The sequence below is a fragment of the Sinohyriopsis cumingii genome, chromosome 10, assembly GCF_028554795.1.
Source record: "Sinohyriopsis cumingii isolate HCF-2022 chromosome 10, ASM2855479v2, whole genome shotgun sequence".
Classification (NCBI taxonomy): Eukaryota; Metazoa; Mollusca; class Bivalvia; order Unionida; family Unionidae; genus Sinohyriopsis; species Sinohyriopsis cumingii.
The window spans coordinates 87,769,863-87,786,703 of record NC_142970.1 but is presented as its reverse complement, the minus strand read 5'-3'; the positions used below and the strand labels follow the sequence as shown (position 1 = coordinate 87,786,703).

The window sequence follows — 16,841 nt, the reverse complement described above, 5'->3', positions numbered from 1 at the left end:
GATCATTATTTTAATATATAAAAATGGTTGTTGCGGTTAAGCTAGGAATAATTCCTGTTTTTCGGCAAATTACGCTTGCGTATGGCACGTCTTGCTATAACAACGTCGTTGTCACTTTCTACGCATTTCGATCTTTCAAAAGCAAAATAGTGTCCTTTTTGAGTGACATCCCTTGGTTGACATATATCCGTGACCTTTAATAACCGCTGCTGTAACATGTTGTCGAGGTGAAATGCAAAAATTTCCGAAGATTGGCTTCTAAAGCCTGCCATATACCTTCTTCGGCAAAAGGGGTGAGCGTTGGGGTGCAGGAAGGTCTGTGCAATTACATTGTTTTATCTTCTAATGGTCGATTTTAAGCTGTGGCTTGTCATTTTTTATCAGAAATAACAGGAGTGGGTGGGTGGGAGCTTTTTATTATCATTAGGGTGTAAGGCGTTGATATGGATAAAACTTCACATCAAATGATCTGGTAATAGGGAAATAACGGTTGTCCGCAGAATTTATCGATGTGTAAAAAATTCCTGATCAGTATTTGAAAAAGTATAAAAAGAGTATAATTTAAACTTGTTTGCTGAATAAAAATCTAAACGATGAAACAGTCGTTTCACAGTGATGTTTCTGCAATGTTTATTTATATTGCAAACAGTACAAAATCCGAAAGTAGTCCCACAATTTATCAGTGTGTAAAAAATTCCAGATCAATATCTCGTGACCGTTTACAGCCAATCGTATTGTAGAAAACCCATTTCATTTATAAAGTTGGAATTATTATAGGATTAAATGATCATGGTTAAGTAGATATCGATGTGTAAATTTTATCTAATCACTCACATAGTAAATAAAGCCATTCGAACTTTATGTAAACTTCGTGAGTGAATAGGTAAAATTTACACATCGATAAATACCCAAGGATGATTATTTAATCCTTATAATTTCAATTTACTTACTTTCTAAAATCAGATTAGCAGATTTAACCAACAAAACATAGACTTTTATGTACATCGATGTTTTCTTTCATTAGCCTCTTAACTGCGATATAATACATAGCCCTATCTTCGCTAGCCAATATTCATCGATTCTTGATACAGTGATACGGGATAGAATGTCATAGCGGGTCATGCCAGTGATATACTGTTATGATCATTATTTTAATATATAAAAATGGTTGTTGCGGTTAGGCTAGGAATAATTCCTGTTTTTCGGCAAATTACGCTTGCGTATGGCACGCGTTGTTATAGCAATGTCGTTGTTACTTTTTACGCATTTCGATCTTTCAATAGCAAAATCGTGTCCATTTTTAGTGACATCCCTTTCTTGTCTTATGACCCTGACCTTTAATAACCGCTGCTGTAACATGTTGTCGAGGTGAAATGCAATACTTTCCAAAAATTGGCTTCTAAAGCCTACAATATGCCTTCTTCGGCAAAAGCGGTGAGTGTTGGAGTGCAGGAAAGTCTGTGCAATTACATCTTTTTAATGGTTGATTTTAAGCTGTGGCTTGTCAATTTTATTACCTTAAATCACAGAAGTGGGTGGGTGGGAGCTTGTTGTTATTATTATTAGGGTGTACGGCGTTGATATAGATAAAAATTCACATCAAACGATCTGGTAACAGGGAACCAAAAGTAGTCCATAGAATTTATCGATGTATAAAAAATTCCTGATCAGTATCACGTGACCGTTTACATCCAATCAAAGCGTAGAAAACGCAGTCAATTTATAAAAGTTGGAATTACTCAAAAGTATGTCAGATTATTTATTCTTTCGAAGTCTAATAGTCTTGTCATTCATAATCTAATTCCAACGTGCATTTTAAAAAGCACAACCTTTTTACATATTAGACAGAACTGATAGTTTTGCTCTTTTTTTCTTACTGTCATTTCGGTATCCCTCCTTTTCTAAGCAAAGAATTTTCACAGACATAAACTTTATTTACGCATCTAGGTTCACCTGGGAGGGAATGAATATATATGAATATGTGTATGGAGGATAATAATAATAATAATAATAATAATAATTGGAGAACGTGTGTGTGTGATGGATTTATTTTTTAATGATATATGCAGTGGGGCATCACACATTTACTACACATTATCCTTGCTTTTATCAACCTTTCGTCTGTAGGAATCCTCAGGAGAATTCAAACTTTTTCATCAACAGATTTTTCCACGATAACTGAAACATACACTACTGTAATGTCTCTTCTGTGACGCTTTAGGCATTCGAGTAGAATCATCCATTTTGCTCACCGGATATAGTGATCGTAAATTTCGATTCACCGAAGAACTCTTGATGGGAGCCCATTTTCAGGAGTGGTAACAGCAGTTATCAAACATGCCTTCACCATCAGACGACTTTACACACACACACACACACACACACACACTGTTGCAGTCGATGTGATGATGATCACCTTCGTATTAATCTTCATCATCAGCAGCAACAACACCACCACCAGCAGCAAAGTAGCATCGCCGTCATAGGCAACAGCATTAATAAAAACAACACCAACATTAAATGTATTGTTTTCCTTCTCCCTACCCGCAATCATAAAGACCGTTGTTGTTGTTCCTAATATTGTCCATATTTGATTATTGTTCATTCGTCCTTTTGCTCGTCTTCTCGTTCGTATATATCTGCCTGGAGTTTGTTATAACTATCACATACATTGTCGGCCTCATAATTGTAACACACATATTGCATCGTTTTAATTTAGCTGTCGGTGTGAACATAGCAACGTAAGCTTACATGTTATGGAAACCAAAAACATTCATGTCAATATCAACACGTTCTCAAAGACTAAAACAATAAACACTTATTTGGAATGAGTATCTTAATTTTACAACCACATGCGCTTTGAATCGGTAAATTTTCATTTGATTTGGAAAACTGGAAAACTGCAATTTTCTGTCCGCATGATTTTATGAGGGTTTGTGCTGATATTATTGTCTGTATTTTGTTTTAGGAACTAAACAGGTCTTATGTCTATAATAATAATAATACTACTATAGATAATATCACTAATAATAATGAGTGTGTATGTGTGATTTGGACTTTTAGCGTAACTTTAACAATTCTTCAGTCATATCGCTACGATGTCTGAAGTGTGGCATTTCGTAGTGATGTCTAGCACTGCGGCATCATGCTGAAGACATGCAGCATCATGTCTCACCCAGTCACATTATACTGACACCAGGCTGACCATTCGTAAAAATAACTTCTTAATGCTGAGAGCCTAGCGAGGCAGCTGTTAGTACCATTTTTATAAGTCTTTGGTATGACTCGGCCGAGGTTCGAACCCGCGACCTCCAACATCTGAGGCGGACGCTCTAACCACTAGACCACAGGAGCGGTCTCCTAATAATAACGAAGAAATATCACTATGAATATCATCATTATAACCAACAACAATACGCAGTAAGTCTTTAGCAAGGATGTTTAATTTCTTACACATTAATATAAACGTGTCGGCATTCTATATTAATGTGAACTTACAATGCGTATGATATTCTAATGTAAGACTTGCGACTAAATTCCATGAACACATTGATGAATAATATATATATATATATATATATATATATATATATATATATATATATATATATATATATATATATATATATATATTTATCTACCATACCTTTTTTGTCTCTTAGTGTCAATGTTCCAATTTTGGAAAGACTACATTCTGGATTCAGCTCTGTTAATCCAGCGGCCATTGTGTTGTTTCTTTTTGCGCCTCGAAAAAAAGAAATTATTTTGTTCGCCACATTTGAGTTTCCCGTGCCATCCAACGTTGATACATGGATTCAGCTACAAAGCAAAACAATCATATCAAATTACAAAATATAGAAACAGTGTTTCAAAAGACGGGAGATCAACCTAATTGTAAGGAAGGTCAAATAGCTGAGATAAAAGGTGAAATATTTTAAGTAATGTTGTCGACCATTGGTTGCATTTGCTCTCCCGGTGTATATCTTGTGCATTTAACCGAGTATTTAAATCCAGCTAACTAATTTAATAAAAACTTTAGATGTTATAGTTTTAAACATTAATAGCCCCTTTCTTCATCCAAACATCACTAATTTAGCACACAGCAGCGAATTATTTTACAAACTGGTCATGTGCACATACATGTATTTCAACTGAAATTTATTTTCCTATCGGTGCAACCTACTGTGCAAGTAACGTAATTGTGTATGCCTGCATATTTGTAGGCATTAAAGTGTATGGATGTATGCCTGAATTTATGTAGACATTAAAGTGTATGGGTGTATGCCTGAATATTTCTAGGTATTAAAGTGCATGGCTTTATGCATGCATGTATAATTGTTGGTGGGTGGGTAGGTATGTAAGTAATATATAAGCATGTAGGTAAGTGTCCTATAAATTATCAACGGCAAACATACTAAGACCTCAGTTTGCATTTTGTATACAGTCTTATCTTAGCGAAATTAAATAGGTGGGTGTTGAAAATAGATTACCTACTGGGTACATGTCCTACATGTCCTGCTTGTCCTGCCTGAATGCATTTCATGAATGGGAGCTGTCGGATAATTGTCCCTTGTATTCATTGCTGCCTAGATGACATACTAGCAAGGCAGCTTGGGGTACAATGCTTTCAAAAGAATAATTTAGATTTCATATAGAATATTCGTTACTGCATTTGTTGATAACAAAGAAAACAATTAAGATATTCACCTGAAAGCAAAATAAAAACAGTCCTCTTACAAATACATTCTTGCATTAGGGTGTATTTGAGACAATTCGCTTGCAATTTAATGGGAAAAAGTTTCACTATACTATGTACCTTATTCCAATTTGTTTAAATCGACTACTCCGTAACTTGGCGAAGGTGTAAAAGTGTCATCGTTAGTGATATAAGCTATTAAGAACTATATAATTTGGAACGATTTATATGTAGCATGTTTTGTGATGTGAAATTCGTGTATTTAATATGTAGTTTACCCATTTATCAAAGTCAGATGTCTAATTGTGTCTGTTATGTTTTCATATTTATAAATACTAAAACTATAAACGTCAGTATACTGGATAATTCAGCAGAACAAATACACAAATCACTAGCCTTTTGAAACAATATAGTGTAATCATAGGCATATTGAAATCATAAAGAAACGTCTATTGGGGACATGCCTACTAACAATATATGATTTTTCTTCTCATGACGAAATTTGAGAGGGTGGGGTTGCCAGTTTATTTACACGATACAATGTCTTCCTTTAGTAGTATCCAAATTTGCCAATTGATCAGTATACTTCAGAACTGCAATCTTTACACCGTCCAAAATGACACATGGCTAAAAATTAATTTACATTTGTTCTGATACGAAGTCTCCAACGTGACCACCTGAAGCATGCAAATATGTACGACACTTTCATTATTTTTATAATTTCAATCACTCGACGTTGACTTGATTAGGGCATTTTCCTTTCCGAAGGTTCCTAGTTATTTTCAATTCTTCATTTGGATACAAAGAGGTCCTAACGTGTTTTGATTGTGACTGAAAGAGAAACAAGTCTGTACCTCAGACGTTGGCTGCATCAGTTGCTACAGCAAAAGCGCCTGAGGGTTTTTTTTATCTTTTTTATCTTTTTTATTTTCATCGCCAGAACAGCGTCCATGTATTATACAAACTCGATAATTCTATCATCTTAGTATTAACAGATTATGACGTTACCATCGTTTCTCATATCTCTTGACAAAATAATTTGCCCCACCTACATTACAAGACCTCCTGTCCCCTTACAGACTATGTAGCTTATAAAAGGTGTATAGTACATTCACTATTAAAAGCTGTTATAATCAGCTACATAGATAAAACTCAAATATTCACACACACACACACATAAACACACAGTGGTATATTCGCTTGCCTTTTGCAGTCGATGATTATTTCTAAGAAAAGTAAAAGTCTGTACCTAGGACATGTTCTTAAACTAATAACCGAAACATAAAAGAAACTGATGTATCCAATAATAAGTATTTACGTATTAAAACCAGTTTTTATACGCGAGTTATAATATGCATGACTGTATTACGTTTCTATCCCTGAATAGTTGTCATTTCCGCGTCTATCTTTACATTTTAAATTTAGTTTCAAAGTTAATTTCTACTACTTAGTTTTATTTTCCATTTGAAACAATTAGCAACAGTCGGAAATCCTCTGAGTGTCCTTGCATTTAATAAACAAAAAAAGTATGTTGCAATAATACAAATTGTGCAAATATTACTAAGCTTATCAAGCCATCTCCTTATTACCTTACCAATTATGTTACATCGGGCAAGCGCATATCTTATATTTAGTAATATTGAGCGTTCCATAAATTTACAAACACACAAACAGACAAACAATCTCAATAACAATCGCCTCATCGTGAACAATTGTTACGCAAGTGTAACATCAATGCTGTGGAAATGGGCCAGACATGCCACTAGCACTATTTACTATACACCATTATACTAACATATACTTACCTACCTAACAAACCTCCCATCAGACCCATTGATATACACTTACATACCTAACAAACTTCCCTTCAAATCCATTATGAGAAACACGTCTATCTATTTTTCTACCTTCTTTATGAAATGTAAATTAGCACCTGTTTCATAATCGAATTTGTGTCCTAAAAGTAATAACCAAAAGATTGAACGACAAACATGAGTTCCTAATTGCTTAAAAATACCTATAGCATTTGAAGCAACAGAAATGTCTTTAATTGTGTGGGTTGTTAATACGGTTACCAAGAACAACTTGCATCTTTTAATTACAATGCAGTGCGTTTCTGTTTTTACGGAGCTGCTCAACTTCCCACCTACATAGATTGTGTTGTTGTTAAAAATCTGTACACCAGTAAACTTGAAATTCAATCAGAGCTATAGTATGAAGGTACAACGAAGGTCCAGTTAGTATTACTCCTCTTTCTCTTCTATTCTTCTTCGGTCTTTTTCCAAAATTACAAATGCTACACTGTGTCCAAAAAGACCTGACATAAACTTACGTTTTATACTGATGGGAAACAATTATTATACTCTTTAACTACTTAAAATGTTAAGTTGCTCGGGCTTTTATACCGGAAACCGAGGTTGGTTAAATTTTAAGTGCAGTGTTTTAGTACGTTAGAGTAATTATGTAAGTATGTATATAATGTTGTTTGTATATACAATGTATGTATGTATGCATGTATGTATGTATGTATGTATGTATGTGTGTGTGTGTGTGTGTGTGTGTGTGTGTGTGTGTGTGTGTGTATTTTTACATTCTTGGATGAAGGTAGATAAGTAGCACGGATATTAATTAGAAATGCAATCCAAAGTGAAGCAGCAGTTTGCGTTACCTACAATTAAGGGTCGGTGCTGATTTTCCCAATTGAACCCTATATATTAGAATGCAAATCGATGAAAACGGATTATTTATTCCGACCACTTTGAACAATGTTATTATGCGACATGAACCTGCTAGAAATGGTGAGTAATGAAAGTACCTGCAATAGATGTTCATGCACATCATATTCATCCATAACTTTCGAAATACTTTGAATAAATGGTCTTACTCTGATTGTTTAAAAGTAAGAGTCTACCCTTTAAATGGTATGATTTCGCATACTGATCGGAACAAAATATCACTGTAGACATCATGTTACGACTATGATTTGAATTGAAAAGGGCGCACAAGACCGTACGCTTGAATTGCAATTCGCATATTGTAAACTGATAGCGTTAACTTACCAATAGGTCGTTTTTGCACAAACAAGTTTGTTCTTAAAATATTGATCAGGAATGCGTTAATTCATAACCATCGTGTCATGATTAAAGGTATTATGTGCCGTATTGCTGTTATTATCCCAATTTCGTACAAGAACAAATATGGTAGAAACTCCAAAGTAATATGGAATGTAAGTACTTTACATCAGTACTGTTCCCAGTACATACATACAGTGGCGGGAATCCTTGGAATAAAAGTCGAGGATGTAGTATAACAAAGTGATTCGGAAAGTCTGCCAGTAATGGAGAACTTTAACTGAGTTGTATTTGGTATTGCACTGAGCTTGAGTATGGGTGTCCTTAAACTATTCAGAAAATTGACCATGTCAGGCCATCATCATCAGAGTGATGGTTTAATAAAATGATCAGTGGCCTGATTTACCGAAAACACGGATCATTCTTGCATTTAAGTTAGGTCAGTAAATTTTCGTAATGAAATATTGTATCCGTATATTAAAATATGTAAAATACATAGAAACATACTTTAATATTTTAGCGTAAACTTCTATATAAGCAATGATTGAAGTCTCCTTTGATGAGCACAACAAACAGTGAGTAATATAAAAGTCACAATGTTCTGGTTAACGCTCAATAAGTACAAAACGGACAAATGTCCCGTATCTTCCCTGGTCTTCTTACTCTTCCATTCATTTCAAGCGTTGCGACATATTATTATCCAGCATACAGTTCGCCAACCAGTATCATAGTTTCAAATACCAATGCCCTGTTGCAAATTGGTCCATTACATGCAGGACTGGTTAGTCATTATGGAACCGTTTAGTACTTGCAAGCGATTTTTTGCAGCCGCTATGCTTAAAATCTTAATGATCGTGTAATGCTGAACATGTCCGCATACAGAATGCACAAAATAAATTTAAACATCGCCGCCCTGAAACTACTGATGTCTACATGGAGTCTGTTCCCAAATGAAAATCCATTTTCTGCCAAATGTCCTGATGTTGATTGGTGTGATTTGCATTTTTAAGTAGCTTTAACAACTTTTCGGTCATATCGCTACGATGTATGCAGTGTGGCAGTTTATAGTGATGTTCACCATTGGGACATGATGCCTCAGAAATGTAGCACGATGTCCCACCCAGTCACATTATTCTGACACCAGGCTGGCCAGTCCTAACAGTAACCTCTTAATGCTGAACGCCATGCGAGGCAGCTGTTTGTACAATTTTTATAAGTCTTTGGTATGGGTCGGCCGGGGTTCGAACCTGCGACCTACCGCATCTGAGGCTGACGCTCTAACCACCTAGGCCACCTCTAGATGTTGAAATTGGTACCTTGTTTACCATCAATGAAAAAGTTCTAGTTTAATGGACGAGGCTCTATCGGGATGTATATTTAATGTCGAAAAAACGATTTACCAGCATCAAAAAGTAAATAAACTGTAACATTCCCAGAAGCTGGATATACACTATTGCGCTCTCCACTTCCTATAAGAAAGTTATATATCCAAAATAGAGAACATGAAACACATAGACAAGTTACTAAAGTTAGCTAATAAGGAAAGAGATACAATGGTCGCATTACAAGCGTTTTACCACGATTTCACTTATATGTGTCATTGATACTGTCTGATGCAAATTGTCCCGGAAAGTCACTCTAAATCATAACAATAGGGACTGTACATATTTGGTATTACGTAAAACATAATGATACACTAATGCATTTACGAAGAAATGTTATATTGACGAATTTAACTTCCTTCTCAAGGTATGAGTAATCACCTCTTTTGTGTTATTAAATACATTTATTGTAACACGTGAAATTCTTCACCAGAGAGACACTCTGGCCTTTGTCAAGTAAACGAGATAATTGTACAATACAAATTATTAAATGTACCTTTTTAAATGCTTGCCCAGTCTGAAAGCCCTTCCAAAACAGGTTTTGGTCATCGACTCTGTCGAGACATCCTTGTTGTAATGATGGCGTCTTGGCAAATTACATGCAGTCTAATACCCTGCGTTTCGTATAGTCTCGCTTTGATCCGTATCGGACTGAGCCACGTTTACGTTTCATAAGTGTGTTAGCTTTAAAAAAAATTAGATGAAATGAAACTAAATGATTTTTTAGCAAGTGCGTTAATATATTGAGGTTATCTTATTTATTCAGTAAGTTTGTCATGCGTATTGAAATCAAATTAATTTTGTTTTCTTTAATACTCACCATTGTGACATTTTACGACAATATATTACTCCTCAAATAAGAGCAGGCATTTTTGTGCGAGGACTGTACATTCAACGCACATTATACCAACGTTTTAAAGGGTATTAGTTTAATTATAAGTATTATGTGTCGGTGCAGTTTGCTGGTATATGTTTGATCTTCACTACGCTATGGTAGATGAGCGCGCAAGAAAACTGTATGAAATTCAACAGCAAGTTAATAAACGAAATACTCATATGACATAATATTATAGTACTTCGCATTAAAGTTTAAATCAAAATTAGAAAGGTTAATGATTCGTGGGCGAGCTGGATTACTAGTAAAATTAAAATTGTAGGGAACTTCTTGGCGTGGCTTTTACTCTTCCACACGCCCGACTAAAGAAAACAAATATAAATGACTGATTAATTCAAAATACACTCGTCAAGCCACAATGGCTCAAAGGTGAGCGTGCCTGGCTCGCAAAAGGATGTGAGTTCGAAGCCCACCATCCTACTTGGGTCAGCTATCGTGGTGTGTCCTTGGGTAATTCACTTTACTCCAACTGATATGTCACTAAATGGCCCACTTGTGCTGCACCGCCATAAAGCACTAATTACTATTCAGTTTCATTCTATCACATTAGTCAACTAGTGCAACCGAAGCCACTTTTCTTTTTGCAGCGCAAACAAAACCCACAAAAATACAATCATTAGTGGACTACAGCACAAAAATGAATTCCATGACAACAGTTACGAAAGGTAATAATAATAATATTAAAAACATGTATTCATTCCGATGTTCCATTTTCCCGCATCTTTTCAATTCAGTTGTACCGGTATTTAAAATATACTTATTTGCATATGCCTCTCTGAGATTCATTTATTATTGTAGCGGACCACTAGTGATACATTTAACTATTCTACATCTCTCAACCTTACCAAACCAATGTGCGTCATAATACACAACACGTCTACCACATTTTAGTTATCGGATCCTAACTGTGGCATATCATTGAACGTTTTCTATTTCTTTATTGGAAGATTAACACCCGTTTAACTGTATCAACGATAAAGATACAGTCCATGCAGGATGATAATGATAATTCCGACTGGGCTAAACACGACACTCAATTTTAATATTTCTTTAGGTTTGTTGAATGTTCCAAATAGTCTGAAATTATTTGTCGGTTATATCATTGGGTGACCTGTATGCAAATGCCAGACATTGTATGACGAATTAGTAAGAAAGGAAAGGGACAAAATATGACTTTATTTCTGAACCAGGAATTACTGAAACATAGGGATGAAACTGTTACACAAGAAATAACAGAAATATTAGCTGTGGTAGCTTCGTGGATGAAGTTTGGAACTGTAAATGGTGCTTATCGTATGGTACTTTTCAGCTCCTTGCAGTGTACGGTAGTTCCATCCAGCGTTTAAACTCTTCCATTTTCAGATTGCTCAACAACACACTATGGAAATCATAGTTAAATGAAAATCTATCAAGAGGATATAATTAAAGCTTTTGGGTCATCAGCTAGAATAATTTCATTCATTACAAGGATGTATATTACTAGGCATTTGACATTTGTAGAGATAAAAAGGTAAAGAAAGCTAACAGCAGAAAACTCGAATGCATTGTGAATGAAAAACAACCCAGATAGTATGGGGACAATAATAACTGAAAATGATCTCAAAAGGCAATAGCAGGCACTCGACTGATCCAAAAAAGATTACGTTTGTCCACGGATACTGATTTAATTCCAGTTACATTGTACGACGCACAAAAATCATTTTATCAGATGTGTGCTTGACAAAAACACATTTCTAACTCTGGTGTACTTATCCAGGTCCCTTTACTCAGAATGTATTAACCCTTGCAAAACTATAAAGGCTCAACACTGTGAAGCAGGGTTCAAAACCCTGAAAGAATGGGACCTTTACAAAAGCGAAATGCAAAATCGATTACGAAATATTGATGGAAACACGAAAAATTAGAAACATATAACAAAGATTTTGTAAAAAGAGCAGAACTAGTACAGTATTCACCTTATGAGGAATACAGGCTCAACATTACGAAGCAAGGGTTTAAATTTTGAAAGAATGGGACATTGACAAAAGTGAAATGCAATGTCGATTGAGCAATATTGACTGAAAAACAAAAGAAAGAAAAAACAATTACAAATAATAATTACAAAAGCAGCATACAAGCTCTGAGAAGAGCACATGCCAATTTAAAGTACAACTAATTTATATGCAGATATGTGTCCTAAAGTTAAATTGCAACAAGTGCAGTTGCTGACAGTGGTATACGTCTGGAAAAGAATCAAGTTAATTTCATAACACAAACAATAGTATAGACTATTATTGTTATCACCTACCTATCTCATTATAATTATTTGGTAACGCATGCACACAAAATATTTGATCTATTTAAAAGAGAACTTTGAATTAGCTGTGGAAAAAATTCCTCAGACATCACATATCATATGTTCAAACAAATGCACATAAAAAGCTTTCGAATTCAAATAACACCAGAAAAGAGACCATACAGCTGCAGGTATTCCTCACATGGACATTGAAGCCCAACGTTAGATAGAGACATCAGTAAAACGTACTATAACCAGCACCTATAAAGGCAAGAAGTTTAATATGAAACTAGTACAACATGTAACTGACCCGCATCCCTAGAAATATCTCCTGGTAAACGCAGATAGTAAATATCACATAAATTCATGCTTAAGCTCAAGCCGCCATTAAAGCCATGCAGCCTGCAAGCCGCCATTAAAGCCATGCAGCCTGCATTCCTTCTCAAGCAGAATCATTTTCAAACATCGGATTTGAGAAGTCAGAAAACTTCAATAGCTAATAATACTACTCGTTGGAGACCCAATATCTCGGTTGCTACAGTGTCCGATTCGTAAGCCAACGATTGTGAGTTCGATGCCAATTCATACTAGTCCACGTCAGTGCCTCTGTGCGTCCTTTGTAAATGCACCTATCTCCCGTTTCATTATATAGCCAAAAATGTATTAAAATACGGTTAAAGTCAATAAAACAAACTACTATTGCTACAAAAAAAACAGCAACTACTACTACTACTACTATTACTACTACAACTACTATTACACTCAACACACTAGTACTACATTTCTTTCATTCCTTTAAAATTATTTTCCCATAAGATCCATATTCTACAAGGCAAAACTGTTTAAGAAAGTAACGAAACTATTAATTTGTCTCCATTATATTAATCAAAAATATAGAATAGTATAATAAATACAATTTATTGATGTCCATTTAACTAGGAAGTTGAGACCGACGTGGGAGAGTGAAAGAAGGATGTTGGTGTAGTTAGTCGGTGTTAGTTATTATTGTTAAATATTTCAACCTGTAATTTCGATGATTTATCATTATGTAAGTCATTCGATAAGAATAAGGGAGACAACCTGTTTGTCTTGTGCTGCATCCGGTGATGATAGTATTCTCTGTAGAGGTTGAGAAGTGTTTACTTCCTTCCTCGTCTAACCACAGAGTTACACTGACTCTTACTGAAAATACTTTCAGCTATAGTTTCACGTTTTGATGTTACTGTATAGTTCCAGCCCGAGACTATATATGTATTAATAATGTTTGATTCTATTATACAGATTTCCATTTTAGTCGAGCTTGATTTACATTATACACATTTCAAATATAGCTGTATTAGATTTGAATTATACACATACCCATTATAACATTGCTTGATTTCTAAAATACACATTCCACGATAAAAGTGTATGATTTCCATTATAGACGTACTTGATTTACATTATGCACATTTCTATTAAAAATATGCTTGATATATATTATACACATTTTTATTACAAATGTGTTTGATTTCCATTATACACATTTCCATTTATAAATGTGTTTGACTTTCATTACACATATTTCCATTATACAGAGTGTAGTATGTTCTGCAGTTAATATCAGTGCAAATAAAAAGTGTTTTCTGTCTTTTACGTCCTAGCTTTGAATATAAAATAAACAAAAGTAAAAGAATTTTAAAAAAAAACTTACAGCATGATATGAATACCTAGAATCACCTAAATGTATTATCCGTTCTGGAAACGCTCCAAACTTATTCCAAATGAAAATTCTCATCTGCTGATGTGATAGCACCACAGAATAATCACTCTCCAAATATTCAACAGTTCATAATTGTTAAAAGTAATATGAGTGTCTCAAACCGCCTTGAATATTTGAAGTAATCTCCCAAAATCAATAACCATCAAAGTCCCTGAATAATTTCATAATAATATAGATAGGCACTGTTTATTTAGAATAAATCTTTCAGTTCTGCAATTTCAGCGAAAAATAATTAAACAAATCTAGATCACCTTGTACTTTCACAGGATTGATAAATACGGAATGAGAATTATGCCTATTTATTTCCTTAATATCATCACTATATAAGCAACAGATAAACAAATCAAAATCATTAGAACATAAGTTTAGTCAATCCTACGTTACTGTATATAGTCAATTAATTTAGCAGTTAACATTAGTGTTTTATAACTTAAACAGTCAGCAGCTAGGGTTGTCATGAACGTCCACATTACAAATGTAATCCTTAGATCACGTGATACTTTTCAGACCAACATTCAACATGCATGGCCAATTTGGACATAAAAATAAGATGTTGACATGAACACAGTAACATGAACACAGTAATTCGACCAAGAACTATGAATGGGAATATATATATATATATATATATATATATATATATATATATATATATATATATATATATATATATATATATATATATATATCGTCTTATTGTACCTGCTAGCAGTAGAATTAAAGAAATAAAAATTGGCATTAAACCACTAGAATAAAAACTATATCTATATCAGTAACAGACAGTTAATTAAAATGTACACTAAGGTATTTTTGTGCTCTGAATATGATGTAGACATTGTTCACAGCATTTATTTATTTTCCAGCTAGACAGTATTTTTATTAGTACATGTTACCATATGTGCCGTTAAGGATTGATTCCAAATATCTGTATAACTTGGTGTCCAGTGTCAAATAATCCTTTAAGGTGGGTTATTTTATGTTCGCTTATATTACTGCAGTAACGGACATGCGTATTATTATGAGATGTTACGATGTTTATTTTCTCATTTGCCTAGCAAAATAGTTAAATTCAGTCTTAGTCGGCGAACATTCATCTATAATGTTAAGTATTTCTGTTCCTGGCTAATGGTAATATAAGTCGTTCATGCTTAAAATTATACGATATATTTTCCAAATATGTGTGGAAGCATGCATTGGTTACAAGATGGGCGAGGAAACTCATTAAGCCATTTGCATTATCATTCTGCTCAATGTGTGTACAAATCGTCTAATCGTATTACTAAAAGAGTGATTAAATGTGAAGTATGTTAGATAATATATAGTAATATCGATTTATCGATCAGTCGAACGATATACACAAGATAAATATATCAAGACTGCTTGAAAGATAAAGCACAGTTTGTTATTTCTAGCTCTAGGTAAATATACATATTACGTGTGCCGTTTTAAATATGGACGCTAAAATAAAAATAATAACACAAAAAGTAGTAAATTCCATCTTCACTTTGATGCTGATTGTTGCTTTTGATTTGTGTCAGCTAAGCCGATATATAGATTCCCTTGACACCTATATAAAAAATTATGCTTGCAGTCGTATGTTGATGTTTTTGTTTTCTTCTACGTTTGTATCATTAAATGGTTGACAGATTTTTCACGAATAAAGAACAACTCTCAACCATCATTACTCTATGTCCAATATGTGTACAAATCGTCCGACCCTAATACAATAATGTAGCCAATCGTGGTGCCAAAACTTTGCAAATAAATAGCTTAATTGATTGATAAATCCGTGATCAACACAGTGATCGACACAGCGAAAGCAAATTTGATCAAGCAAACGGGAAAATTTGTTGCATAATCAAATATATAAGTTTGTTCTGTCGCTTTTTCAAACATGGTCGATAATAAAAACAATAAATTAGCAATAATATTTAAGAGGCCGTTTAAAAAAATAAAAAAATAAAATTATTTAGTAACGACCTTGACGTAAGAAAGTGACCTGACGTGATGTCACTTGGCGAACCTTTTTCAATTATCTTTATCACTCATTACATTTTAAATGCGTTAACAAAGTCTTGAACATACAATATGCCGAAGGCTTATACATCTTCATCATATATACTGCTCAGTTTAAAACATATTCAGGACAAAAGGAGCTAATATTTCTTCCGCTTTAGTAGAAACACATAGCAATAGTACTTGTGTATATTTTCCAGTTTGATGTGTACATTACAGTGCTGTCTTTGTGCACACAGACAATATGAACCATACGAAAGTAATAAATCAACAAAGGCAGTCGAGAGGACTTTGCAGTAAAAAAGTAAGGATTAAGTAATGTTATTTACGAAGAATGTGATGTGGGTGTGACGTAGCCTGGTGAACGGTTTACATTACATTTGACTATTTATTGCATAATAACGGCGCAGTCCAATACAGACTTAAACATACATCATGAACAAAGCTTTTAAATCTTGATCGTATACACTGCTCAGTTTAAAACATAATCAATAATGGACAGAGAACAAATTCATTTTTAGTGTTGTGGTGGGAAATATAGCTACTAAAGTACCGAGGTACGGACAGATAACCGGGAGAATAAAGAATTAGAATACCACAACGGAAAATCGCGAGTGAATAAGATAATGTAAAATATGATTATCATAAACCTGAATGGGAAAGCGAAATAAGTCATTGGAAAGAATGTGCATAACATACTGTCAAATCGTGAAAATCTTCATCCTTTGCTTGATATGGTTTTAT

The 16,841-nt window shown here is 34.2% G+C and overlaps 1 protein-coding gene across 3 annotated transcripts in view; it reads right to left on the bottom strand.

The window, feature by feature from the left end:
• Positions 1–9,789, bottom strand: part of LOC149790544 (uncharacterized) — a 61,610-nt gene extending 51,821 nt beyond the window's left edge. For 2 of the 3 annotated variants that reach the window (XR_016423863.1, XM_089972591.1), the window contains exons 1-3: positions 9,646–9,789; positions 4,495–4,624; positions 3,647–3,819 (exon numbers count right to left, since the gene is read on the bottom strand). Coding sequence is in view for 2 of the 3 variants with exons in the window: in XM_089972591.1 (XP_089828717.1) it covers positions 3,647–3,725 (79 nt within the window). In the remaining variant the exon portion in view is untranslated. Of the gene's footprint in view, positions 1–3,646; positions 3,820–4,490; positions 4,625–9,645 lie in introns of all 3 variants that reach the window. The other variant, XM_089972592.1, reaches the window with a different exon arrangement.
• Positions 9,790–16,841: the final 7,052 nt, after the last annotated feature.